This window comes from Balaenoptera acutorostrata, chromosome 1 (genome assembly GCF_949987535.1).
Source record: "Balaenoptera acutorostrata chromosome 1, mBalAcu1.1, whole genome shotgun sequence".
Lineage (NCBI taxonomy): Eukaryota > Metazoa > Chordata > Mammalia > Artiodactyla > Balaenopteridae > Balaenoptera > Balaenoptera acutorostrata.
Window position 1 is genome coordinate 144,108,812 of NC_080064.1, and position 25,480 is coordinate 144,134,291.

Sequence of the window (25,480 nt, forward strand, 5' to 3'; positions counted from 1 at the left end):
TGTGGCCCTGTGGCCTTTCCCACCTTGTCTCCAGCCACTGTCCCAGTTGCATCCAGTAACACTGAGCCCCCTTTCCCGTTATGCTGATTCTTGTGGTCTTCCCTCTGTTCTCTCCATCCATCCTACCCTCCTCCACCTTGCTAATTTCTGTGTACCTTTTTCAGGATAAGCTTCAAGACAATTTCAGCATCATTTTCTCTAGGAAGGCTACTGACTTGTCCCACTTCCCTCCAGCCTTTTTGGGTGAGATGCCCTCCTGAGTGCTTATATAACACGGTAAGGCATTTGTGCATCTCCATCAGTTTACTTAACGCATGCTTTGTAGTCATCTGTTTGCCCTTGTCTTCCCCCCAAGAAGGGCCTGTGTCTTAACTAGTTTTTATATCTCTAGTGCCCATCTAGGAGAGCAGTAAGAGCCCAGCAAATGTTGGTTGAAGAATTAATGTCACTTGACAAACGCTGGAAACAACCCCAAAGTACACCAGCAGGTGAATGAATAAGCAAATTGTGGTATCCATACAGTGGAATACCATTTAGCATTCAAAAGGAACGGACTACTAAAACACAAAAGAATACATCAGTGTATACTGTATGATCCACTAATGTGAAATCACATAAAAGGCAAACAAGTATGTTGACAGAAAGCAGATGGATGGTTTCCAAGGACCATTGTTGGGGGAGAGAATTAACATCTACAACGAAAAGAAATGGCAACTTTTCCTTGAGAGATTAAGGGACAAAGTCCAAGAGTAATAACTTGTAGCTACTACTTCTAGCCTCGAACTTTGCTCCTGACTCCTGACTTTATTCTTACTGGAAAGTCAGTTAACTCTTTTCTAGACCTCAGATACTATAGCTAACCTGCCCTTCTACTGTTAGTATCGTGAGGTGTTCAAGAGTGCAGGCAGGGGCTTCCCTGGTGGCACAGTGGTTGAGAATCTGCCTGCCAATGCAGGGGACACGGGTTCGAGCCCTGGTCTGGAAAGATCCCACATGCCACGGAGCAACTAGGCCCGTGAGCCACAATTGCTGAGCCTGCGCGTCTGGAGCCTGTGCTCCGCAACAAGAGAGGCCGCGATAGTGAGAGGCCCGCGCACCGCGATGAAGAGGGGCCCCCGCTTGCCGCAACTGGAGAAAGCCCTTGCACAGAAACGAAGACCCAACACAGCCATAAATAAATACATACATAAATAATAAGTAAATAAATAAATAAATAAATAAATAAAATTTAAAAAAAAAAAAAAAGAGTACAGGCAGGCTCTGTGTAATCTTGGTCAGGTTAACCTCCCTTTGCCTTGTTACCTAAATTACAAAATAGGATAACAATACCTGCCTCATAGAGTTATGGGGATTGTGAGAATTAATACGCAGACTGCACGGTATCTGGCACATGGGAAGTTCTCAATAGATGCTTGCTGTTAGTAGGAGGTTTTTATCCGAGGCATCTCTTTGTGAAATAAATGCTCACTACTTTCTTTCACTCCCAAGTGTTCTTCCCCGTGGAAACTTAAGGTGAAGAATGGCTGTGAGCTCAGCCTCAAGCTATGACTTCATTCCAACCTTGCTTGATAGTGATGGGTCTAAACATTGAAACAATTAGGTGTGGCAGCAGATGGAAGGGACTAGAAGCTTTCTTTGGGCGCCTGGGCCTGCTCTTCTCTTGTGGGAAACCCCCTCCTGGCTGCAACCCAGGTGAGGATGCAATGGAATGGAGGCAGAGCTGAGGCTCGTTACCCACCGTATCCCTAACACCAAGCCTAGTGCCAGGCACACAGGAGGTGCTGGGTAAATGCTGAACTGCTGTTGAGGAAGTGGCCCATTAGAAACGTGGCCTTAGATGCCCTTGGGCTCACCGCACTCACCACTGTGTTCTCGCACCACACAGTCAGGCAGTAGTTTTTCGCTTGGGCCCAGGCATCCTTCATGCTGTCTTCTGAAAGGACCACCAGCTCACTGCTGTCCCGAGGCCGATAGCTGGGTAGAGATCATGAGGAAGAGTCAAGTCAGAGAGCATCAGTGCAGAACCATCCTCCTCCCCTGCCCACCAGGCCAGCAGCAGGCTCCCAGGTGTGCCCCTAACTGCTCCCTGCATGGAGCTCACCTCAGCTCAGTATGTTCCGGTAGGAGCTCCAGCTTCTTAGCCACCAAGCCCCGGACCTGGCTGTAGGGGAGCCCGGGCTGAATTTCCATGACCACCGTGAACTTGTAGTGCACCTTGAGTGTGTAGGACGTGGGGACGCTGAGCTTCACTTCCTGTGGGGAGAGCAAGCAAAGGGAACTCAGGAGCGTCTGAGGCTTCCTCTGAGAAACACACCAGATCACAGGGAGCACCCCGTGGCAGGGAGAGGCCAGGAAGTACCAAGAATTCCTGCTGGCTTAGATCTGGCCCACCAGCCATGGGCCGGTAGGCAGTGTGTGCATGGAGGAGGGAGGGATTGTCGAGGGAGTCCCTGGTCCCTGTATGAGTGGTAGCATCTGGTCTACCCTTCCTTTGGGTCTCTTTCTGTAATCCAGGGAGACACACCCGTGGACATGCTTAAGTGGGCAGCCCAAGCTCTTCCTTCCTCTACCACTTGAAATAGTACAAGGAAAAAAAAATGTTACCTTGGGCTCTTTTTTTTCTTTCTGACCTAAATGAAGAAGGTAAGGAATAAAACAAAAGAAAACGATGAATGAACACTCTTGGCCAGCCCCTGCCATATACAAGAGGAAACCTCTTGGAACAGGGCACCCAACTTCATACCCTTTAACCTCTGGGATGATTACTAATCGTAATAAACTGCAGGGTAAATCACTGGGGCAATGTGAAGGGCGAAGCCATGAACACACAGATGAACCAAGTCTCTGATTTAGGGAGGATATAGGTAATTATCAAAGGACCATCACATTCTCACCAACCCATGGGGTTAGGGAGGGATCCCCAAAGTCAGTTAACAGCAGTGCTGCTGGTGTAGTGGTACCATTCAAGATTCCCAAAGGTCAGTTAAAGCAGTGGGCTCCGTAGAAATGAAAATCAGAGAGTGTAAGATGAGCCAGGGGCCACTAGAAGAAATATTAGAACCACTTATTTTCATTTTGTCCTTTCTTTTTGTGTATGTTTTCTAATGTGCAAAATATATTAATATAGCAGTATGTATATAATTTATATAAGAGAAGGTAAAGATATTATAAAGATATCCACCATGGTGGGGAGGGGTGCATGATCAAAAAAGACCACTGATCTAAAACCCAGCTGATCACTGGAATCACTTGGGAAGTTTTTTCTAGAAATACAGGTTCCTAAGCCTGATTCCAGTCCTAAAAAACCAGAATCAAAGGCCTAAGAATCCAAATTCTTAAAATCTTCCTAGGTTAATATGTTTGCTGGACCCCCTAGACAGAAAACACCAAAAAAAAAAAAAAAAAAAGCTATCAAGGACATTTTGGGGGGCAGTAGGAGAAATTTGAATATGAAATATACAATTTATATTATATAATTAAGAAATAATATTAACATTATCCTAGATATAACAATTATATTGTGCTTATGCAGAAGAATGTCCTTGTTCTTAGGAGACAGACGCTGAAGTGTAGGGTGAAGTGTCATGAGTCTGTAACTTACTTTCAAGTGGCTCAGCCACTAGAAAAAAATCTTCTATTAGAGAGAGGAGCAGGGCAAGTATACGGTCCAAAATGTTAACAATTACTGAACTTAGGTGAAAGGTATTCTGGTGTTTATTGTACTATACTTTCAACTTTTCTGTAGGCTTGATATTTTCAAAATAAAAATAGGGGTGGGGAGCATCCCAAGTGATTCTAATGATCAGGTGGGCATGACAATCACTGATCTAGGATCTGGACATGCCACCTATTCAGTGCATCTCTGCCAAGCACTTACTCAGAATCTGCTTAATCTGTATTAGTGACAAAAAGCCCCTGACTTCCCAGGGCAGCCGTCTCCACACATCAGGGGAGTCTCCCTTTCACATTTGCCCCGTGGTTCTTTGTCCAGCCCTCAGGGCTCTGCAGAGCAGTTTCTTTTCCAGATAGAGCTCCTCAGACATTTGAAAAGAGCCACTCCATCCCCCTCTTAAGTAAACATGTGAAGCAATTACTTGAAACTTTCCTCCTGGGGTGAGGTCTCAGTACTTAATGAGTGAGCTGGGGTACTCACTGCCCCCTAGAAAGCAGCTACATTTACCCAAGCCCCATGAGTGTTCTGGAACAGGCAGGGAGAAAGGACATCTATTTCCTGTGTTTGGGGTGGGTGAGTGGTACAGGAGAGAGGGGCCTCTGGGGCCGTGTGGTCATACACTGAGTGGCATGCTGGGAGGACAAGAAACCACATTTTCCTGGAAGGCTGGGAGAGCAAGTACACCCAGCCCTGGTCTGGGGCTCCAGAGACACAAACCTGGTGACAACTGGGGTCTCCCAGGAGCACTGGAATGGGGAGGAGCTGGGATATCAGACTCCAGCGAGGTTTCCTCCTGGAGGGAACAGGAAGAGAGGGTGAGAACCTTCATTCAGACGCAGTTCTTAGGCAGGGGTAGGAGTTGGGGGCAGGGGAGACCCTGCAGACCCCCATGGAAAGGAGCCAGATGCAAACGACTTCCTAAAAGCTGGGGTGGTGGTAACATTCAGGGGAGACTAAGGAAAGTGTTGGTTAAATGGGAGGCAAGGTTGGCCTGGTGAAAACAAATCACAGTAGAAATGAGGATCCTAACCCCCAGGAAAAAGGCCCTTGCTGCCTAATCACCCCGTTGAGCCGCACTGGAAACCCACTGGAGGTGGGGTAGGACCCTGAGTCTTGTCTTAGCTCACCCTCTCACTCCACATCTTGCCCCTGCAAAGGAAACATTCCACTTCTCATTTGCATGGCAGTTAGAACTTTTCAAGTCATCTGGACATAGTGACTCTGGCCAGGGAGGGCCAAGCCCACAGAGGACAACTGGTTGCATAGTCTAGAGAGAGACAGGGTCCACTGCCATCAGACATCCGCATGGATCCAACAAAGACCACTCCCCAGGCCTGGCAGAAGGGCAGCTCACTGAGACGGGGGCTGAGGGTGGGGTGGCAGCGGTATCAGAAGCAGTGGCTGGCAAGGCCTGCTCTCTAAAGCAGATTTCTAATTTTGAATGGATTTCACCAGCCAACACATTGACTATTCTTCCAGGTGAAGAGGACATTCTGGGAAGACCTAACATTCATATGCTATAGCTTTGGTCAAGTCACCCCTGACCAGGAGGAATCACAGAGCTGGGGGGCCGCGGTAGGTCCTGCCGATGTCTCTACTCAGCACATCTGGGTTTTCTCCTTCATCCCCAGGTTCCGCTCCGGGCAGCTGGTACCAATGCAAGGTGGGCTCGGGACTAGTGCGTCTTCAGCGCCTCTTCCGCACTGCTCTTCTCCCCTCCGTGGTCTGTCGGTGGGGGGCTCGGGGGGCAAGTGGGGGGAACAGGTCAGACCTTGGCACCACAGTACCTGGGGCTTCTGCTGAGAATGGATCCGCAGTTCAGCTGGTTCAAGGTAGTTGCAGGGAACAAGCCCCTTCTGCAGTGCAGCACCACGGAGCCAGAAAGTAGGAAACAAAGATGCGCTCATCAGTGCCCACAACACAGAACAGCCCAGAGACATGGGGAGGGGTGGATGGACGGTCGAAAGAGGGTAGCAGGCGCTGCTCCTCAAAAAGCTCTGCCATGTGCGGCCAGGACCCCGGGCCCCCAAGCCCACCCCCGGTCCTCTGAATACCTGCCCGTTGAACATGACCGTGGCCCAGTTGTCACTGCCCTTCTTCAAGACGAAGACGATGTTCCCCGGCATGACCTGGAGCTCCTCTGGTGTCTCAGGCACAAACCCAAACAGCACCCGGTGGGCTTCCCCTTCCAGAGCCCTGCAGGGGGAGGCAGCGGGGAGAAGAGGGGGTAGACCCAAGATACAAGATCCCATCCGCTGTCTAGCCTGGACCGCATCCCATCCCGTGGCACTATGGACCAGCAGCTACGGGCGTGCAGCCGGCTCACTCCAGGCGCCTTCTAACTCCACTTCTAACTGCCCAGGTGACCCTGAGCAGGGAGCTTGCCTGCCTGAGGTCCCAAGGGGACTCGGTAGGAAACTGCATGTGAACGTGCTCCGTAGCCATATGTGCAAGTGGCACGAGAGTAAAAGAAATATAACAACGCTCATAACGAGGCCTTGCCATCCCTGCCCTCCCTTCCCTTCTGAGGGGGAAGTTTCCTGGATATGCTTAGCCAGCGCCCAAGCCTGGGTAGAGCCCAATCAGAGGAAGGGCGCAAGGTGAAGGTGGGTGAGAGCCCGCTGGGTGAGGAAGATGAGTTGGGGAGGGGGTCAGAGCAATCACCTAGAGCCAGCATGGGGGTGGGTCAGGCACACAGGAGGGGGACAGAGAGCAGGAGAGATGAGCCGTGAGGCATGGGGGAGAGTAAAGGGCTTTGAGGTTGCCTAGCTGTGCCTTGTACAATGTCATGTCCCCTTTACCGTTTCCTCAAGGCCTGCTTTGCTCTTGGGGCATCCCATTTGTGCCACTCCGGAACGTGTGACTGAGGCAGGCCCACGCGCCCTCCACTCACTCTGGCCTTGCTTGTTCTCCCTCCCTCCCACTCTGCTCCTTCCTTTCCCTTCAGCCCCTCCTTTTGTTTCCAAACACCGTATTCATTTATATAGGGGATACTGCCCCCACCAGCAAATGGAGAGTTTAGGAATGAGCTAATCCAGCCCCCTGATTTTTATAGTTGCTTTTATATACTTTTTTCACCTTTTGTGACACACTTCCCTATCGGGTGCAGGAGCTAGGCTTGCTTCCTCACTTAGAGATAACTCTTAAGAAAGCTGTAGGTTATGTCATTCTTGGCTTCTCATCTTACAGAAGCATGACTTCTTTTTCTTGAGTCCTTCCTCTTCCTTCTTCAGGAAACGTGTGCAAATAGGCAGTGAAAAACGCCCACACAGGAAAGGACGTGCCGTCCCAGCTTCCCACTCTGCTCGCCTGACTCCAGAAGCCCGGCGTCCCCTCCTCCGAGGGGGCTGCGGCCGCAGAGAGCTCTCCACCCTGAGGTCAGCGCGCGGCCCCCAGCGGCCACCTTCCACGGGCACTGCTGCACTTCAGCAACAACCCCTCACTCTCTGGGCGCACCTTGACCTGGGGACACGGGGCCACCACGCAGCTGTGGCCAGACACCCACGGTCGACCCCACCACAGCCAGGGCTCCGTCCTCTGCATCACTCCATTCTAGCCCTGAAAGCAGGAGGAGCCGACATGCTGGGCTAAATTCCACAAGATTTGGCCCCTGACCCCAGCTTCACCTTCTTCAGCCCTTTGTTGCCATCAGTTCAGGCTTGGAGTTTGGATAGTCTGCATTTTGGTCTAAATCTAACTTACCTGAAGATCTCTGGGGTCTTGGGCCTGGGTGGAGGCTCAGCTGCCTATTGAACGTTCAGGAGAAATGAAGAAGGGCAGGACAGTAAGCGAAGGAGGGGGAGACAGAACAGACGATTAATGGTAATTTAAGCCTCCTTCCAGACCAGAACATCAAAGACTGCATCTCTGGCTCAATCAGAACACTGTCTAGGGAGAGGACACAGTGTACCCTGACTAAACACTGGAAAATAACGCCTCCCACCAGCTCCCAGGGCCCAGGTTTCACCAGCACAGCAATTCATCTTGAGCCACACCTGGTCTCTGGAGTTCAGCTGTCACAGAGCAACACGGTGTCATGAGGGTGCTTTTGCCCTCGAGCTCCATCCCCTTCCTGGAACAGTTTCCCAAAGCGCTGCTCTATAGTTACTGTCTGCTCTGTCACATGACACTCGTGGGTATTTAAAAATGAACCCAAGGGCCACTGAGCAGGCAAGACTCTCCTTTTGAGGTGTGTTCCCTGTTCTACACTGAGTAGCACGGAGCCCAGTTCTCCGGGCTTCTTCCCCTCTGGGAGTCCCCTGGCTGCCCTGAAGCCCAAGGGAATCCCGCAAGGCTTTCTTCAACGTTATGGTGAAGAAAGAGGTCAAAGAATTTTGCCTCTCTCGCTCGCCTCCTTTGCTTATCTTACCCTCCAGTGCCCCGGTGTCGGTCCCATTTTGAGCCAGCGGTCATCTCCCTGACCCCGGGACGCTGTCACCGCTGCTCTCGGCGTGACCGGGAGTGTGGACACTGGACCGTGGTTGCCACGCTCAGAAACCCCTCCCTCTGCTAGTGTGGACCAACACTCCTGCCCATCATGGTTCTTTTGCAGCAGAGCTGGAATTTTCCTTAGCCGGCCCTTCCCTCTTCCCTTCATAAGGGAGCTCTGCCTTCACATTTCTAGACCCACTGTCACCTAATCCATCTGGAACTGTGTCTCTGAGCCCAGCTTGAGCAGAAAGATGGTTCACCCTGGGCCCCCCACCTGTGTTCCCGAGGAAATCTCCTGCACGCTGGCAGACAGATGCAGCCAAAAGAGCCACGGCCTCAGGCCCCGGGCCCCGTGGGAGTCCCCTACCAGCCCCTGTGTCCTGTGTCTGAGAAGAGGCATTGTGAAAAAGCCTTCCCTAGCTGTGTTTCAATTTCCTGAGAGAATGGTCAAGACATCGGGAGAGACGATACACCCAGGAGTTCTCTTAGAACTTAGAGAAGTGAAGCCTGGCATCTGGGGAGAAGCAGGAGTGTTGCTTCCTGAGGACTTGAGATTAAGCCTAAAACTGCCTCATCCCCCCGCCCAGTCATGGGACCCGTGACAGAGGATGGTCATGCAGACACCCTCAGAGGCACTGAGAGCTCAGCTGAAGGAGCCCTTAAAACGAGGCAGCTGAGCACAAATATTCTCCCCAGTTGGCTGTTTCACAGAGAGCTCTGGAGACCTCGGTCCGTGGAGAAGGACAGGACCGCCTCACCTGTGGCTGCAGAGGGGCAAACCCCGAGAAACTGTCTTGATCCACCACAGATGCCACGACCTGAAATTGAGAAAGGAAGGTGTGAGGGCTCGGTCAGCAATGCTTCCCCATCCCTCCGTGGTTTTCCCCAAGATTCCCTCCTTTCTCACACCCTGGATCTGTTCTCACGGGTACTTGGTTCCGGAAGTGGAGGGCGGCTAAGGATGGGCTTGCTGACCCTCTGGGTTAGAAGTTGCTGCTCTCCCAGGGCAGAACCACAGGGCAGGTGCCCTTTTCCCAAGAGCCCCTCCCCCCTTGCTCCACAGGGCCCATGCCAGAGGGATCTCAGGGGACGCTAAGTGACCTCACTTACCGTGGCCTTGCCTAGGTAATCCTTCTTGACCAGCTGAGCCACTTGCTTTTCATTTGGCTGAAACAGCCTGCCCACAGGGATCACCACTGGCTCATACAGCTTCTGTTTCTAAAACACAGAGAACATCGTCTTTTATTACCTGTGAAATGGGGCTAAGGGTGTTTGTCCTACCTCCCTCAATGAATGGATGCATGGATCCGTTGAGAGAACCTCACAAGAGCACTTTTTCTCAATGTGCAGGGCCGGACTTGTTATTATTTCAGCGTGTCTAAGTTAGGACCGTTTGGGTTCACAATCGCCTTACACCGAGAGGCCATGAGGACATCTGTGGGTGTTGCTTGCCCAGCACGCTCTTTTCCTAGGGGAGCTGCCCCTTTCCCACTCTGTGTGGCTCAGGCAGGGCTGTCACTCATGGCCTGGGAGGCACCACAACCACAAAGGTGGCCCGGGACCCAAGCAAGGCCCATGACAGTGCTCTCTTGGGACTGGTGTCCGCAGACGTGGATGGGCATGTACAGACTGACTTGAGGCCCCTTGTTCCTGGTGTTTAAAAATCTTATTTAAAACCAGCTTCATCCCCAGCTGCACTCAAACTATGGATACTTTTCACCATTCGTTCATATAATCCATGCATTTTTGTTGAGAGCTGGCATGCACCTGGCACAGAGCCAGGTTTCGAGGACCCAGGGGTGAGCAAGCCTCTGTCCTTGTGTTCTGGCCCCAGCCCCCAGCCTCCCCCCATCCCCGGCTGCCACCAGGCGCCCCTCAGAGGGGCATGAGGAGGGCTCTGCTGTCCCATACTCTAGGCCCCAGCTTCTCAGACTTCCAGATTCAAGATCCCACATGGAAACACGCCCCAAGATCAGTGTTACCCAGAGTTCAGAGGAGGTAAAAGCACCACGATTACGACTTCCCGATCCGCACGTGCACTAAAACAAACACAAACCCAAACAAATCCTCCAGCCACCTGCTTCCCCAGCGCACTCACCCAAACACTTTCCATGGCTTTGTCGATTTTGGAATGTCTCGGCTCAGACTTCATGCTCACAGCCAATGCTAAATGTTCCTCAGCCTTTTTCCATTCCTCCTTCTTGGCGTACATGAAAGCAATATTATATAACACCTAGAAAAGCACAGGCCACAACATAAAACTTGAGGCTGCTCCGAATCTAGGGACCACGCAGGGGAGAGCTTGCACGTGTGTTCCCGGAATGTTGCCTGGTGACATTTCTCCCTTTCCCAGCTCTCCTGGGAATATCCAAACTACAATCAATCTTGCTCCTGAGTTATATCTAGCACAAGGACGGTGTGAAGAAAACATCATGTAATGCACAAATCCAACATCGTGTGCATTCTTTCAACAGCCGGGTAGGTCAGGAGGGGACGAGAATTATTGTGTGGTTTTGGTATTGAGAACAGTGATGTGCTCAAGGCCCCTTGAAGAGTTGGGAATAAAATACAGGCCTGTGGCCTCCCAGACCGGCTTCTGCCACTGAGCCAGCGCTCAAAGACTGGACAGGTGTGGGATGGAGAGAGAGAGGGTTCCAGATGCATCATTCGGCATCAGCACCAAGAGAACCCTGTCCAGAACACAGGAGTAACAAGACTGTGATGTAGTCATACGGGCAGGAGGAAACTCTATGGGCAAAAGTCCACTGGAGGTGGAAAGAGGCTCGATACAAACCCAGGGCAGCACTATACCTGGGGTGGGAGAAAATCAAGATGGCAACTAACAAGTAGGGTTTACTTTACTTCTTTTTAACAACAGTGCAGCAAGTTCTTAGGGTTCCTTGCAGCATGTACGGAGGATGACTGAACAGCCAGGAGCTGCTGCAAGCTTTTCACAGGTGAAAGTGATGGGAGTCACAGCCTGATGCCCCGGGGTGGGGTGTGGGCAGTTCTCCAGGGCCTCAGAGAGGAGGTAGAGCTGGTTAACTGAGGCCTGGCTGGAGAAGGGGATTGTTGGCCTTCCAAGCTGTAACCCGTGGAGGCAGTGCAGTGGAGGTACCCCAGGGCTGTTTGCTAGTATGTGGCCTCGGCTTCATTATAAAATGGTGATAATAACGTTTCCTGCCTCCAGATTTTTGTAAGAAATAAATAATTCACATAAAGCACTGAGTTCAATTGCTTGGCACATACTAGGTGCTGCATAGCTATTCATTACTCTCATTACTATTATCTGGGGAACTATCTCGGGATTTGCGGGGAGGCTGAGCAAAGAGGTCTCGCCTGCCTTCTCAGGGAGAGCCCACATGGTTTGGGGGAAGATCACAGGGCCGAGTCTGCAGACTGATGCCATCTGGGGATGCTTTGTGTTTGCAGTCAGAAGGCTAAATCTACGAAGAACTTGGGGCTCCTGGAAATCAGTGCTGCCTGATACCATTGGTATCAGTGATACCATTTACTGACCGCCTCTTTGGGCCAGGCACTTTATCTGCGTTATCTCTAACCCCACAACCATCATACAAGGTAGGGGCCTCACTTCTGTGCTTCCATAGTCCTTGCCTAGCACTTCTCTTGCCCTAACCTTATCACCTTGCATTACACGTGACCATGAGCTGCTGACACTGGCTTGTGGACTCCTGGACCTCCATTGCCTGACACTAGCAGGCACTATAAATGTATGCAAAAATGAGTGAATTTATTAGCAAATGTGTATGAGGTAAGTACTCAGCCTTTCTTTACAGATGATGAGGAACCTGAGGCTCGGAAATGACACATAACTTCCCTAGGTTTATACAACTAGTAAGTGTTGGGCAGGGATCTGACCACTGTCTCTCTGATCCCAAAGTCCTTGCTTTAGTGGCAGCCAGATCCCAAGATGGATCCCGTGATTCTCACCCTCCCACGTCCAAGGGAGCTGACAGGTGTAGCCAATAGAATATTATGGAAATGAGGGGGGTGTGACATTTGAAGCTACGTTATAAAAGACACTGATGGTCCATATTACTTTCTCTTGGTTCATTACTTCCTCTGGGGGAAGTCCATGTCATGACAGGACTCGGGCCGCCTTATGGAGAAGTTCATGTGGCAAAGAACTGAGGCCTCCTGACAACCAGTAACACTAACTTGCCAGGCATCTAAGTCACCTTAGAAGTAGATCCTCCGGCCCCAGTCAAGTTTTCAGATGACAGCAGCCCTGCCAGCATCCTGACTGCAACCTCATGAGAGCCTCTGAGCCAGCACCACCCAGCCAAGCTTGGGTTCCTGACCCCAGAAACTGTGAGAGAATAAACGGTATTGTTTTAAGCCACTCTGCTGTAGAGCAATTTGGTAATCAGCAGCAGATAATTAATACACTTCTCTATACCAGTCTGCCACCCACACTGCGATTTGGTCCAGGGCCTCATCCAGATAAAAAGGACGGTTTATCAAGGCAAGTATGGATGGGGGCATGGTTGGTTTTTCCATAGAGTTAGTGGCTGGTGCTGAACGATGGACACAGGGACCAAGCCCAGACACAGAGATCTAGACTCCCTTCCTGGGCTATTTCTGAGCAGCAATGAGCTGTTGTCCTCTGCATACATGCTTGGCCAGCCCAGCCCAACCCTGACCATGTGTGCAGGAAGAAAGGAGAGCTCGAGGCCATTTAAAACTTCCTGTTTGGTTCTCAGCCACCTGCCCTTAAGACCTTTTCTAGCAACAGGTTTTTATGACTCCATGACTGGAAAAGCCCCAGACTCTTTTCAAAAAGGATGGTGTGATTTCTCAGAACCCTGGTGGGAAGGGAGGGGTGGCTTTATAAGTAGGGAAGTGACTGGAGTGTCCCATGTGGTGTGTGGGACCCTGAAAAGTCCAGCCTCCCTTACAGAGAAGCCCATACAGCCAGTATTTCCTGCCCCCTGGTAATTTCAACTCCAACTAGAGGGGGAACGTCCCTCCCATGGAATTCTGCTTTGATGGTACCATTCTAAGATTCTTTCTCTAGAGCTTCTGGGTAAGTGATTCTCAATCAGGGGTAATCGGCAATATCTAGAGACATTTTAGGTTGTCACACTGCGGGTGGGGTGCTGTAGGGATCTAGTGGGTAGAAGACAGAGATGCTGTTCAACATCCTACAATGCACAGGCCAGTCCCCATAATAAAGAATGAGCTGGTCCAACGTATCAAAAGGACCACAGTTGAGAGACGGTACTCTAGAAGCTGGCCAAATGCCAGCCAATTCCCACCGAAAAGCCTCATTTCCCTAGTCTGGGAGAACTGAAGTAAGTCGCTATCCTGTCACAGGGCGGGATGGGGACGTGTGTCCCCAGGGGCCCAGGCAGCTGTGGACTCTATTATTAGCCCTGAGTGACCCTGGGGACACTTGGCTTCTCCTGTCTGAGAAACTAAAACAAGGGGACATTTTTTCACCAATTCTTCTAAATAAAGATCTATGATACTTACATGAATTTTAGTTTTAAAGCTACTGGTATATATTTGGGGTTTAGAACAGGAGTGGAGAGGGTGGGTTGGAAAAAGTACATGAACCTATAAAGTCACAGCCGGACATGCCTCTCCGTCTTATGTCATACAGAACATAAGTTATCCTTCTACGGAGACCTTTCCTAACTGTGTGCTCTGAGCTGTTCTCTGACCAGGAGGGGACAGCTTGGTGCTAAATTGTCCTCACTCTCTCTTTGGGTATATACCAAGTACATGGGGCCAGACCATTCATCGCAAAGAGTGTGAACTTGGGAACTGAGCAGGGTTAAGGCAGGTTATGTATGGCGAGTGAACCCGTGATTTTGGATTTGTCAGTATAATGCTGAGAAAATTGCCTGTTCACCTGAATTATGCAAATTATTATGACGACTTTCACAGGCCAACATACTCGTGTGCAGCCAAGCCTCCCCCTTCAGAGAACCCAGCAAACTCATTTCTACATTGTCCTTTGAGCCTCACATTAATAAAATCCATGCTCTCAGGTAACTGAGGACTCCATGAGGAGCCCGAAGCAATTGATCTGAGTCTTTTCTTAAGGGAAAAATTTGAGTCCCAAGGCAGGGGAGGCGAAGTGCCTTTTCCAGGCTCCCGGATGTGTCAACAGATTGACGTGCATCTCAACTGTCAGCTGCCCCTCAGCCAGCATCCACTCCTGCCCAGGCTGGGCCCTTCCTCCTCACCTCACAGGCAAACAGCTTGAACGGTAGCCCCAGGATCTTGTAGTCGATCAGCTGGTTCCCTCGAAGCTGAGTCAAGGCCTCCTTAAGGTCTTTAAGGGCAGAATCATATCTGCAGGGAAAGAAACCAGTTGAAGGCACGGAGGAATAAAGAATAAAATGTGTGTCTGCTTCTCTTTGCCCATCCGTCTCACTAGGACAAGAAGCCTGTCTAATCTCTTTTGACCTTCTCTAGTTTTTCGCCAATCCTGAGCCCCAGCATTCCATAGAACCCAGTGTGAACGGTACCCCCTGGGGTTGTGCATGCCAGCAACCCTGCCAGCCTCCCAGTTTCAGGCAGGCAGAGGTATTTTTGTCTCTGTTGACTGCACACACCTCCCACCTTTCTGACAACCAGCCTGCCACTTCCTAAGAGAGCCTCAGTCTCCCCTGAGAGCTTTAAGCAGAGCAGCACACGCTGGCCTCCACGTCCCCACGGGGCTGATCAGAGCATGGCTTGTGCCTTGCTTCCCACCCGGAGGCCAGGCCAGCCTGACGCAGCTCCAGGGGGCCCCTCCTCACAACCACCGGCATCACCCTCCTGCCCAGGGCCTTCTCCTTCAGCTTCTTCTGAGTCCAGCTTAGCTCTTGGTTTCGTGGCCTTTGTAGTCTCCTGTCCCCTCCCTCCTCCTCCACACACTTTGGGAAAAAGAAAACAGAAACCATCACTTAAGCCAGACAGCATTTCTAACACTTCTGGCACTGCCCTTCTGCTTTGTTGGGCTGGCGTTGTGCTGGCTGGCTCAAGGTGGACCAGGGCGGCTGTCATGGGATTCGTGGTGGAGAACAGGGCCGACCATATCAATAGTGCCCATGGGCGGGACTTCCCTGGTGGTGCAGTGGTTAAGACTCCGGGCTCCCAATGCAGGGGGCACGGGTTTGATCCCTGGTCAGGATCCCACATGCCACACAGTGCGGCCAAAAAAACACCCCCAAACAAACACACAAAAAAAACCCAAAAACCACTTAAAAAAATAGTGCCCATGGGGGCGTGGGCAGGACCTGGACCAGACCTGCTCGGCCTGCCCCTGACCTCCACAGATGCCCTGGTGGGGGGGAGCCATTGCCAGGCAGCAGCGGGTAGAAGCAGCAAAAGTCAAGCTCTCCCCATCCCCACGCCAGCCCCTGGCCTGGCAGGAACAAATGTGGCTGTCCGGTGGCTCCCAGCAGGCCACGGAACCAAAAGTCCCCCGGCCGCTGTCTGACCCAGAGCTGCCACGTGTGGCTTCTCTTGAAGGCAAGCCTTGGATCTGGACACAGGCTGGTGGGGACCCTCGAGAGGTGGTGTGGGGTAATGAAGGCACCCTAGGACAGGGGCCAAGAGACTGGGGCCAGCCCCGCCGCTAACTGGGAGACCCTGGCAAATTGCTTCCCTGGCCTCAGCTTCCACGTTGATATTACAGGGAGCGCATTGTTTACAAGGAGCATATTACACTCAAGGAGCAGAGCACATGGGGAGCTGACTACTATGTGCCCCTGGATCTCATTTCTGAGGTCACACCCACCCAGACTGGAGTCCTGTCTCCGCCACTTACTATCTAGTGACAAAGGGCAAGTCACCTAATTTCTCTGTTTCCTCATCTTTAGAATTAGAGAATAGTAATAGCACAGAGCATTCAGGTGCTTAGGACGGTGCCTGGCACACACAGTAATTTACTATTTTTATTAATGTATATATATATAAATAATATAATATACATATTAATATATATAATAATTTACTATTATTATTAATATTTGTAGATCCAGCTCTAAAACTGGCAATGAAATTCATATAGCAACCTTTTCTTCCATGCTTACTTAACACTGTATACTGTATTAACTATTATCAGGAGATAAAAACACATAGTTGTAGAAGCTGGAACACTGATCTCAGGGAAGCCTGGAGCGGGCCAGGAGGGCAGGCTGGCCAGGAGGTCCCAGGGTGGCAGCAAGGTGGGGGGAGGGAAGCTGGACATTCTGTCGTCATTTGGTTGGAAGGAAGTCCCACAGCTGCAGGGGCTGCAGGAGGAACAGCTGCAGGAGAAGACCTGCATTTGAAACAGAAGGATGGTTTCCTCTAACACATCCTTGTTAATAAAGCTGATTGTAAAACCTGTTAAAAGCAGGCAGGTCATTCCTTAAGAAGCAAGAAGCATTTCAAGTCATTTACACATCCTTTTAGGCATTCCCTTGAAGGGGGGCGAGGTCAGCAACTCTGTTCTCTCTAAGCCGGAAGATGGGGTGACTGGCTCCGACTCACTGAGCCAAGAAGAAGCGGGCAGGCGGAAAGGCAGGTGTCCCGTTTCACGTTCCACTGCCTGTTTGTGAGAGCGTGGAAGGTCCTCGCAGGGCACGCGTGAGGTGCTGTCACCACTAACCTGCGGGTGTACCTGCCTCTCTGGCGAGCGGGCTCAGCAGCTGAGTTTCAGCTGTGAAGTAACAACGCCTGTGTCTCCCTGGGGTTTAATGAGCCCAACAAAATCCTCCTCATAATTCTGCCCATCGGGATGGTTAAAGATCTGGGCCCAGGAGGAGGGAGAAAGAAAGAACTGACGTTATTCAAAAGGCTTGCTTTGTGTTTAAAACGGCGTGGGTGTCCCCCTGCTAGATGTCTGTATTTAAACCTGTCTTTGACAGCATCGCCCTGACCGCCGGCTGCCAGCCTCTCCTCAGCACCCCCGTGTCTACCGGGAGCTGCTCCCCTGGGGCATCTGCTTGGACACACAGCTCTGCTTCCTGCTGCACAGGGTCTGACTGAGCTCAGGATGAAAATTCCAAAAGAGCCTTCAGCCCCGAGCTGGGGGCAGCGCGCTGTGCGGCCCCTGCATCCCTCCAGCTCTGCCGCAGGAGGTTTCCTCTGTGCCACCTGGAACGCACAGCGTCCCCTACGAGGCCGAGGTGCTGGAAGCTTCCCGCCCTCCCCCCACAGGCTCTGCTGGGCTGGGCCCGAGGGCTTTCCTCACGCACACACCCGCCTGGGGAATGTCACCCGCCTCGGCTGCCCTGGCTGCTTGGCAGCGTGGTGGCAAACTCGCTGATGCTTCTCACCAGCTCTGAGCCTGGGAGGATCTGTAGCCCTCATGTCTGTGATACTCCCTGGAAAGGTTTCTCGGTAACTGCCGAAGTTCCCGACGGTTCCTGCTCCGTCAGCGCCCCCGTGCAGACTAGAATCCTGCAGTCCACACACTCGGATAATGGACAGAGTCTGAGCCAGCTGAGAGGAGTCGAAATGTCACACACCTCCACGCCCCGGGGCTGGGGCCATGCCCGCTCCCGTTTCAGACGTCAGGGAAAAGGCTCTGCTGTGTTGCCTCTTTGGGCAGCTTCACCTAAAGGGTCTCGCTATATTATCAGGGCCCTAATATTCAGAAGGCCAGGATCTGAAAGGCACTTTGAGCTTCCCTCCCCTTTCGGATGACAAGGCGGGGGTCAGAGAGGTGAGACAGCCAGCCGCAGCCGTCCTCAGCCCTGACCTGCCTGCTCAGAACGACTCTACCTTCGTTCTGGTGGAACTTTATAACGACAGAAGAGCAACCCAACAACTTCTGAAAGTGGGAAAAGCTGAGAGAAAAAACATCTATAACACCACCTTCAAACAAGTCCTGTTGTAATCTGAAGCTAACCCACTCATTACGAAGCGATTGTTCCAAGTCCCCATGGCACTTATCTAAAAAGATCTCCTATAGCGCTTGTCCCATTCTGCTTTGGGTTATAGTGCTTGTGACCTCTTCCCCTTTTTAATGTATAAGTTCCTTGAAGCAGAGGATATATTTCACCTGCTTTCACTTAATAATTCCATAAGCATTTATTAATACTATACTAGATGCTGAAAGCTAGTCTTAATACTATACTGGATTCCAGAGTGAAGAAGTATTCTTCCCTTGCGAGCAGTAGAGGAGACAAATATACAGGCACATATCCGTCGTAGAGGAGACAGATGTGATAAAAGGACGCACAAAAGAGAGTGGTGGCCGCCCTAGCGGGTGAGTGTGCCTGGGGCAAAGGCCGGAGGAGGTGAGTGGGTGGACAGCACTGAACCACAGAGTAATAGGCAAGGGAAGCTGCCCTTTATCCTGTAGTAATGGGATCCAGCGGAGGGTCTTAAACAGATCACATTTCTTTTTTTAAGAAGATCACTCTGGGATATGGGTGGAGAAGGCAAGACAGGTCGCTAGGAAACCAGTTTGGAAGTGATTGCAATAGTTCCAGGGCAGTGCTGGAAGGGAGGGAGAGAGATGGGTGCATCTAAAAGATATTTAAGAAGTCAACTTGACCAGGTTTAGGAAAAGAGACATTCTGGGTTGATCCCAGGTGGACACTTAGTAGCTGGCCGGGTACGGATGGAGATTAATCCAACAGGAGAGGGTGTGATCCTTAAGGGTTCATGTATGATTTTCAGGGGACACTGAACCCTCTGAAATTGTACATAAAAGTACGTATGTGCTTGTACGTGTTTTGGGGGGAAGATAGCCCATATATTTTGCTATTTGACAACCACTGTTATAGTGATAAAAGACAGAGTCAAGAGCTGAACCTTGGGGAGGGGAGGACACCAACGCCTATGGATTGAGCGAAAGAAAAGAAGGCAGCTTAGGGCTGAGAATCGTGCCTTATTTACATTATTTTCTCAATAGATAGTTATTGAATTAAAGATAAAACTTGGTAGATTTTTCTCTTAGATTGAACTATTATCAATCACAGACTAATTGAATCCTGGGTCTTATTCCTGGATTTTTCTGAGGTCTTTTTGACTCACTCAGTATATGAGCCTTTCAGATTCTGGGACTTCCGGGCATTTCACGTAGAAATTTCTTCTGGGAGGCTCCCCTCTTCGCCATCTGTCTCTCCTCATCAGAGGTTGTTAGATTAGAACTAATTAAAGGATGGCCTTAGAGTTTGTCTTTTGAGATTTAAGATCAACTGGAGGATTTGTGCTCAGACCTGCCTGCATACCCTATACACCCAGAGGATAGCAGGGATGAGGGAAGGGGGGACCGAGAAGGAGGAGAGCATTAAGAAAGGAGACAGAGGCATGATGCTGCCAAGAAGTAAAGGCCTGCATTGCCTCTCTCAGTTCAAGGCTTTCTCTTCTCAGACTGCCTCTGTGTCTGCGGTTCTTCTTCTGGGGAGACTTCACCCCTGCTCTTACCCATTCAGGTAATCAACTGCATCTACATCTTGCAAGTCCTCTGAGCTTCTTCTGGTGGTTGCCCCTAGCAACAGCTCTGCATAGCGGCCTTGCAGGCTTGGTTTCTGACTAAACCCTAAGATCAAAGTCTTCCAGGGTTGCATGTAGAGCATCAGAGCCCAGCCCACCCCTTCCCCAGTGCTTGGACAACCTCTACAGCCTCCCCTTTGCCCCACCAATGACGCCCTGCCTCACCTGTCGTGCACATACATACACACCATGCCCCTACTGACCGTTTTCACTGTTTGAAAGTTCTTCATGAGCCTGAGCTGAATCGTCTTCACTAGAACTTATACACACTAATGGGACAATTTCTACAAAGGGTCAGTTCACCATCCCCTAAAACATTTAAAACTGATGCTTAGAATATGTTTTCTTTGTTATTTGTATGTTATTGGGATATTTGGGGGAGGGGTGTGGGAATTGAGATTAACTTTCATTTTCTATTTATTTGTCTTTTTTTGCTAATATCTTGTGTTGACCGTAAATGCACCAAAAGTACAGAAAGGCTGATAAAGAAAACGGAAATCCCTATAATTTCACCGCCTGGAGAGAACTGCTGACAACCGTTTGGTCTACGGCCTTTCAGACTATTCTGCAAAATAGAAATGGAATTGGGCTATACATACTATTTTGAAATCTGTTTTAAATTTAGTATCTATGGTGAACTTTCTATGTTAAGACATATGCTACTTATTTATCTGTATTAATATATTCTTGTACATATAATGTTGCTTGTGTTCTCACCGTGGTGGCTGAATTATATCTCATTGAATGGATTAAACCGGGTGTTTGCAAACACGTTCTGCAGGAATGAAGGGAGGTTTTGGTGTGGCTTCATGACGATCGTCATTGTGTGACGGCTCAATACCTCGTAGTAGTAGACCACCATGGATGCTCCCTTGAGGGACAAAGTATCACCACCTGGGCTGACCCATCAGGAACACTGGTGGGTACCACACCTAGCCTGTGGTGGTTATGTAGGCTCACTGTGGGCCATATAACTGGGCAGCAGGCCTGCCTTACCACCCCAGAGAGGACTTCTGCCTCTTGCTGACTGATTGCATAACTTCCCAGAGAAGGTCCAGTCATGCTTCCCAACAGAGGCTGGGGAGATACTGCTCAAACACCACGTCTGGCATCACCAAGACCCCCTCGGGCTTTCTCTGTGCACTCCTCCAGCTTGTGCAACACTGGACCACTTACTTCTCCATCTGGTAGTAGAGCATCCCTCGTTGGAAGTAGGCCACTGCCAGGTGCTTGTCTCGGTGAATGCTTTGGGTGAAGGCCTGTGGGGAGAACAGACAGGCTGTGAGGAGGTGTGAGATGAGCCAGAGGGTGAGGCAGGAAGGGTCACGAGAATGGTGTCTTGAAGGCGACCGGAGGCTGAGGGGTCAGAATGCCCTGTGTTGTCACTTCCTAGTGGCACAGCCTGAGGCAGTTTACCTAATCTCCTTGAACCTTAGTTTCCTCCTCCGTAAAATGGGGATATTCAAATCTGCCTTTCAAGGTTACTGACAGGATGAAAATAATAAAAGTAATCAAATTTGAAAATAACCTAATTAAAATGTTATATACAGCGTTATATTTATTTTATAAATGTATTACAGAAATATTATGCAATTAAGGTAATTATCTGTATGTGTGTTCTTATGGCCATTTTGTTCACTGTTTTGAAATATTATACAATTTAAATAATAACAAATAAGAATGCATAGAAAATGCCAGGAGTGAGGACTCAAGTATGAAACCAAAGAAAGAATGAGATGCCAGAGCAGAAGAAAACAAAGAGAAACCTAGAGCAGGGAGACGAAGGGTGGACGGCGGAGTGGGCGAGCCGGAGGCCACAGGCCCTGCTGGCAGAGCTGCACCCAGACCAGCTGCTGAGCTTTGCCAACCTCTTCTCCTGACGGTGCACCTGCGGTGCCGTTTGCTCAGCCCCTGGGCAGGCCCTGGAGGGGAGGTGGGGGCCCTCTCCCTCCAGCCAGATGCAGAGCCCTCCTGCACTCCTGTCTGCCCACTCTGGAGCCAGAGGCAGGCTTGGTAGTCTCTGCAGGTGTACCAAGCGGCCTATCTCTCCCTCTTTGTCAGGGTGAGAATGGCTGTGGTAGCAACTAGCCCTTTCAAGGGGCCGGCGAGTCAGCCGTCTGGCCACACCACCTTGCAAAGACTTGCAGTAAAAGGTAAAAATAAGGACTAACATTTACACAGTGGTGTGAAGTTACACAGCACTTTAATAGTTGGTGCCTCCTATATGGGAATAGAATCTAAAAAAGAGTGGATATACGTATATGAATAACGGATTCACTTTGCTGTACAGCAGACACTAACCCAACATTGTAAATCAACTATACCCCAATAAAAATTAATTTAAAAAAATAGTTGGTGCCTCACTCCATCTTCATGATGTTTAACCTCTCCAGAAGCTGAGAACCAGAAGTCTACATGACTTCCTGAAGACCAAAGGTCCAGAGAGAGGCAGAGCTGGGGTTTGATCCTAGATTTTCTGCTTCCAAACGCCATACCGTTTCCAGCTTACCATGCCCAATCTGAAAAAGTGATTGTTGAGAATGCTCAACCCCATACTAGGGAAGATGAGAGAAAAAATAGTTGAGAAAGGTGCCGTGACATCCCACAACTTGTCCTCGGCAGACATCGTTAATCAATCACCGTCTGCTTTCCTTCCACCAGCCTCAGAATCCTTAAAAGAATGAGCCACAGGGCTTCCCTTGTGGCGCAGTGGTTAAGAATCCGCCTGCCAATGCCAGGGGACACGGGTTCGAGCGCTGGTCCGGGAAGATCCCACATGCCGCGGAGCAACTAGGCCCGTGCACCACAACTACTGAGCCTGCGCTCTAGAGCCCGCAAGCCACAACTACGGAGCCCACATGCCACAACTACTGAGCCTGCGCGTCTGGAGCCTGTGCTCCGCAACAAGAGAGGCCACAATAGTGAGAGGTCCGCGCACTGCGATGAAGAGTGGCCCCCGCTCTCCACAACTAGAGAAAGCCCTCGCACAGAAACGAAGACCCAACACAGCCAAAAAAAAAAAAAAAAAAAAAGAATGCGCCACATAATTGATCAGAATTGTCACTTGAGATGAAACCGATTTTTCTTAAGCACCTCCTCTTGATCTCTTGGGCAGGCAAAGCTCACACACAGGAACGTCTTGGAAAGCCAAAAGCAGTGCTTTAAAATCAGGTGTGAAGCAGTGAGATGGAAATTCTGTGGCTAGCAGCTGATAGAAGAAAACATAAAGTAGGGAGGCTTTCAAAAAGGTGTTACAGAAAGTTTCCAGAATGATTTGAATGTAATAGATGGAGAATAAAGGAGAGCATAACCCACAGCTAAGGGTTCCCAGCCGGCTGCTTGTTAGAACCACCTGGGGAGCTTTTCAAAACTGTGGCCGCGCAGGCCCCACCCCAGGCCAATTGAATCGGGATCTCTGGGGGTGGGTTGGGCCTGGGCAGCTTTTGTGCTTCCGAAGCTCCTGAGAGGTTTCTAAAGAGAAGCCCGGCTGAGAACCGCTAATGACAAAGGCCCGGGGGAGGCCACGGGCACAGGCGTCTCCACTCACCTTCTCCGCCTCGGGCATGCTTCCCAGGATCGTGTGCAAGCAGCCGATGTTGAAGCAAATCCTGGAGTGGGGGTCCTGGACAGCGGTGAAGGCGTCCAGGGCTCCCCTCCAGTCCTTCTTGTCGGCTGCTAGCACCCCTTCATTCCAGAGGCTGATGGTCTCGACCAGGGACATGGTCAGGTGCAAAGCGGGAGGCGGTGAGCCGGTGTCTCCCCAGGCAGGGCAGTCTTGGCCCTCACTTTCCTGGCCTGGAGCTCAGAATGGGGCACAGCCTCCCTTAAGACAACTTAGTGTTGCAAAGGCGGCAGGAAATGTCCCCACCTTTTGGCAACTGACGTGTAAGCCTATCGCGAAAGAAAAGGAAAGAGAAGGAGAGAGAGGGCAAGCGGGGCGGAGTGTGGAGGAGAGAGGAAGTGCATCAGAGACTGCCCGTGATGCAGCAGTTCCCCAAAATGCTTCTGCTGTGTCCCCCGGCTCTTCCTCTCCGTCTTCCTTCCCCATCTGTGGGCGGCAGCTTCTGGCCAGAGCTCTGACCCCAGGCTCAGGGCGACCTCTGGCTCCCTGTCAAATGAGGGTGTTGGATGACAAAATAGCTCTTTTCAGTCTCGAATGAATGTTTTGCTCACTTCCTCACACCCTCATAGACCGTCTTGATATATTTGGTTTTTTGTCTTGAGCTGAAATTGGCAATCAAATTTCTGAGCAGGATGGTCTTGGGTGTACATCTGGGACTGAGATACTTTTGTGAACACTTAGGAAGCTCAGAGGGAACCAGTCTCCTGAAAATGGCAAAATTAGGAACCAGATATGACAGTGAATTGTGACTTCTCCCATCCTTCTGTGAAAAACTGAAGAGACAAGGGATCTCATTGGTGACTAATGTGTTTACTAAGTCCCCCAAAACACAGATTTACGATTCTTCCCCTTGCTACCCTGGAAAAGTAAAAGTCAGTAAAATAATTGGGAGTAGAGGGTATAACCAGTTTGATGTACTAAAATCCTGACTACTTGTTAATCGCTCTCCACCAGAGTAACGTTAAGGTAAAATGCAATTCCAAGGGTCAAAAATACTTAGATGCCAACTCTTGTTCTGTAGTTCCTGAAAGCACCCACCAGCTATCACCAAACTTCCCCTATGAGCCTGAAAATAAAACTTAAAAATGTCCATTCTATAAGGCTTGTAGGATCGAAGATGGGAGAATTGAGAAGACGTGCACGCACCTTTGCACAGACCACACCCTGTGTTTGGAAGCCCTTCCCACCTCACTTCTTTGGCAAACTCCTACTCATCCCTTAAGGCCTGTTTAAATATCACCACCTGTCTGAAATCTAGTTCCACACTCCAGGTAGTAGAGAGAATTTCTCACTCCTTTGTACCACCTCTTCCCAAACAATTGTATTTGTTGCCATTTCTCTTTTCATCTGCCCAAACTCCTAGACTCCTTGAAAGCTGGGCCCATGCCTTTTTATTCTAGGATCCCCAGCACCAATACTCAATAAATGATGAAGGGATATATTCTAAAAAGAAGTTAGAAATTGGCAAATGACCTGCAGGTAGCAGTGATGGCAGGAAGAGATAGTGCTATTCCATCCAGTGAATAAATAATTAAAACTCGGGACTTCCCTGGTGGCTCAGTGATTAAGAATCCACCTGCCAATGCAGGGGACACGGGTTCGAGCCCTGATCCGGGAAGATCCCACGTGCCGCGGAGCAACTAAGCCCGTGTGACACAACTACTGAGTCTGCGCTCTAGAGCCTGCAAGCCACAACTACTGACCCGTGAGCCACAACTACTGAAGCCCACACGCCTAGAGTCTGTGCATCACAACAAGAGAAGCCACCTCAGTGAGAAGGCCGCACACCGCAACGAAGAGTAGCCCCCGCTCGCCGCAACTAGAGAAAGCCTGCACACAACAACGAAGACCCAACACAATCAAAAATTAATTAATTAATTAAAAAAAGAATCCGCCTGCCAATGCAGCGGACATGGGTTCAAGCCCTGGTCCGGGAAGATCCCACATGCCGAGGAGCAACTAAGCCCGTGTGCCACAACTACTGAGCCTGCGCTCTAGAGCCTGCGAGCCACAACTACTGAGCCTGCGTGTTGCAACTACTGAAGCCCGTGCACGTAGAGCCCGTGCTCCACAACAAGAGAAGCCACCGCGATGAGAAGCCTGCGTGCCGCAACAAGAAAGCCTGCATACCGCAACAAGAGTAGCCCCTGCTCGCTGCAATTAGAGAAAGCCCGTGTGCAACAAAGACCCAACACAGCCAAATAAAGAAATAAAGAAATAAATTAAAAAAAAAATAGACTTCAGTTATTGAGGAAAGGGACTATTTGCTTGTGTTAAAAAAAAAAAAAATTAGGGCTTCCCTG

At 50.2% G+C, this 25,480-nt stretch overlaps 1 protein-coding gene across 1 annotated transcript in view; it reads right to left on the minus strand.

Annotated features, from left to right (window-relative positions):
• NCF2 (neutrophil cytosolic factor 2) overlaps positions 1-23,476 on the minus strand; it is a 28,230-nt gene extending 4,754 nt beyond the window's left edge. Inside the window, exons 1-13 of the mRNA XM_007175211.3 lie at positions 23,103-23,476; positions 20,732-20,814; positions 14,320-14,428; positions 10,203-10,337; positions 9,215-9,322; positions 8,863-8,922; positions 7,376-7,419; positions 5,728-5,869; positions 5,461-5,529; positions 4,391-4,466; positions 2,605-2,630; positions 2,102-2,253; positions 1,863-1,974 (exon numbers count right to left, since the gene is read on the minus strand). Coding sequence (XP_007175273.1) covers positions 1,863-1,974; positions 2,102-2,253; positions 2,605-2,630; positions 4,391-4,466; positions 5,461-5,529; positions 5,728-5,869; positions 7,376-7,419; positions 8,863-8,922; positions 9,215-9,322; positions 10,203-10,337; positions 14,320-14,428; positions 20,732-20,814; positions 23,103-23,276 — 1,290 coding nt within the window. The 5' untranslated portion in view covers positions 23,277-23,476. The remainder of the gene's footprint in view (positions 1-1,862; positions 1,975-2,101; positions 2,254-2,604; positions 2,631-4,390; positions 4,467-5,460; positions 5,530-5,727; positions 5,870-7,375; positions 7,420-8,862; positions 8,923-9,214; positions 9,323-10,202; positions 10,338-14,319; positions 14,429-20,731; positions 20,815-23,102) is intronic.
• Positions 23,477-25,480: the final 2,004 nt, after the last annotated feature.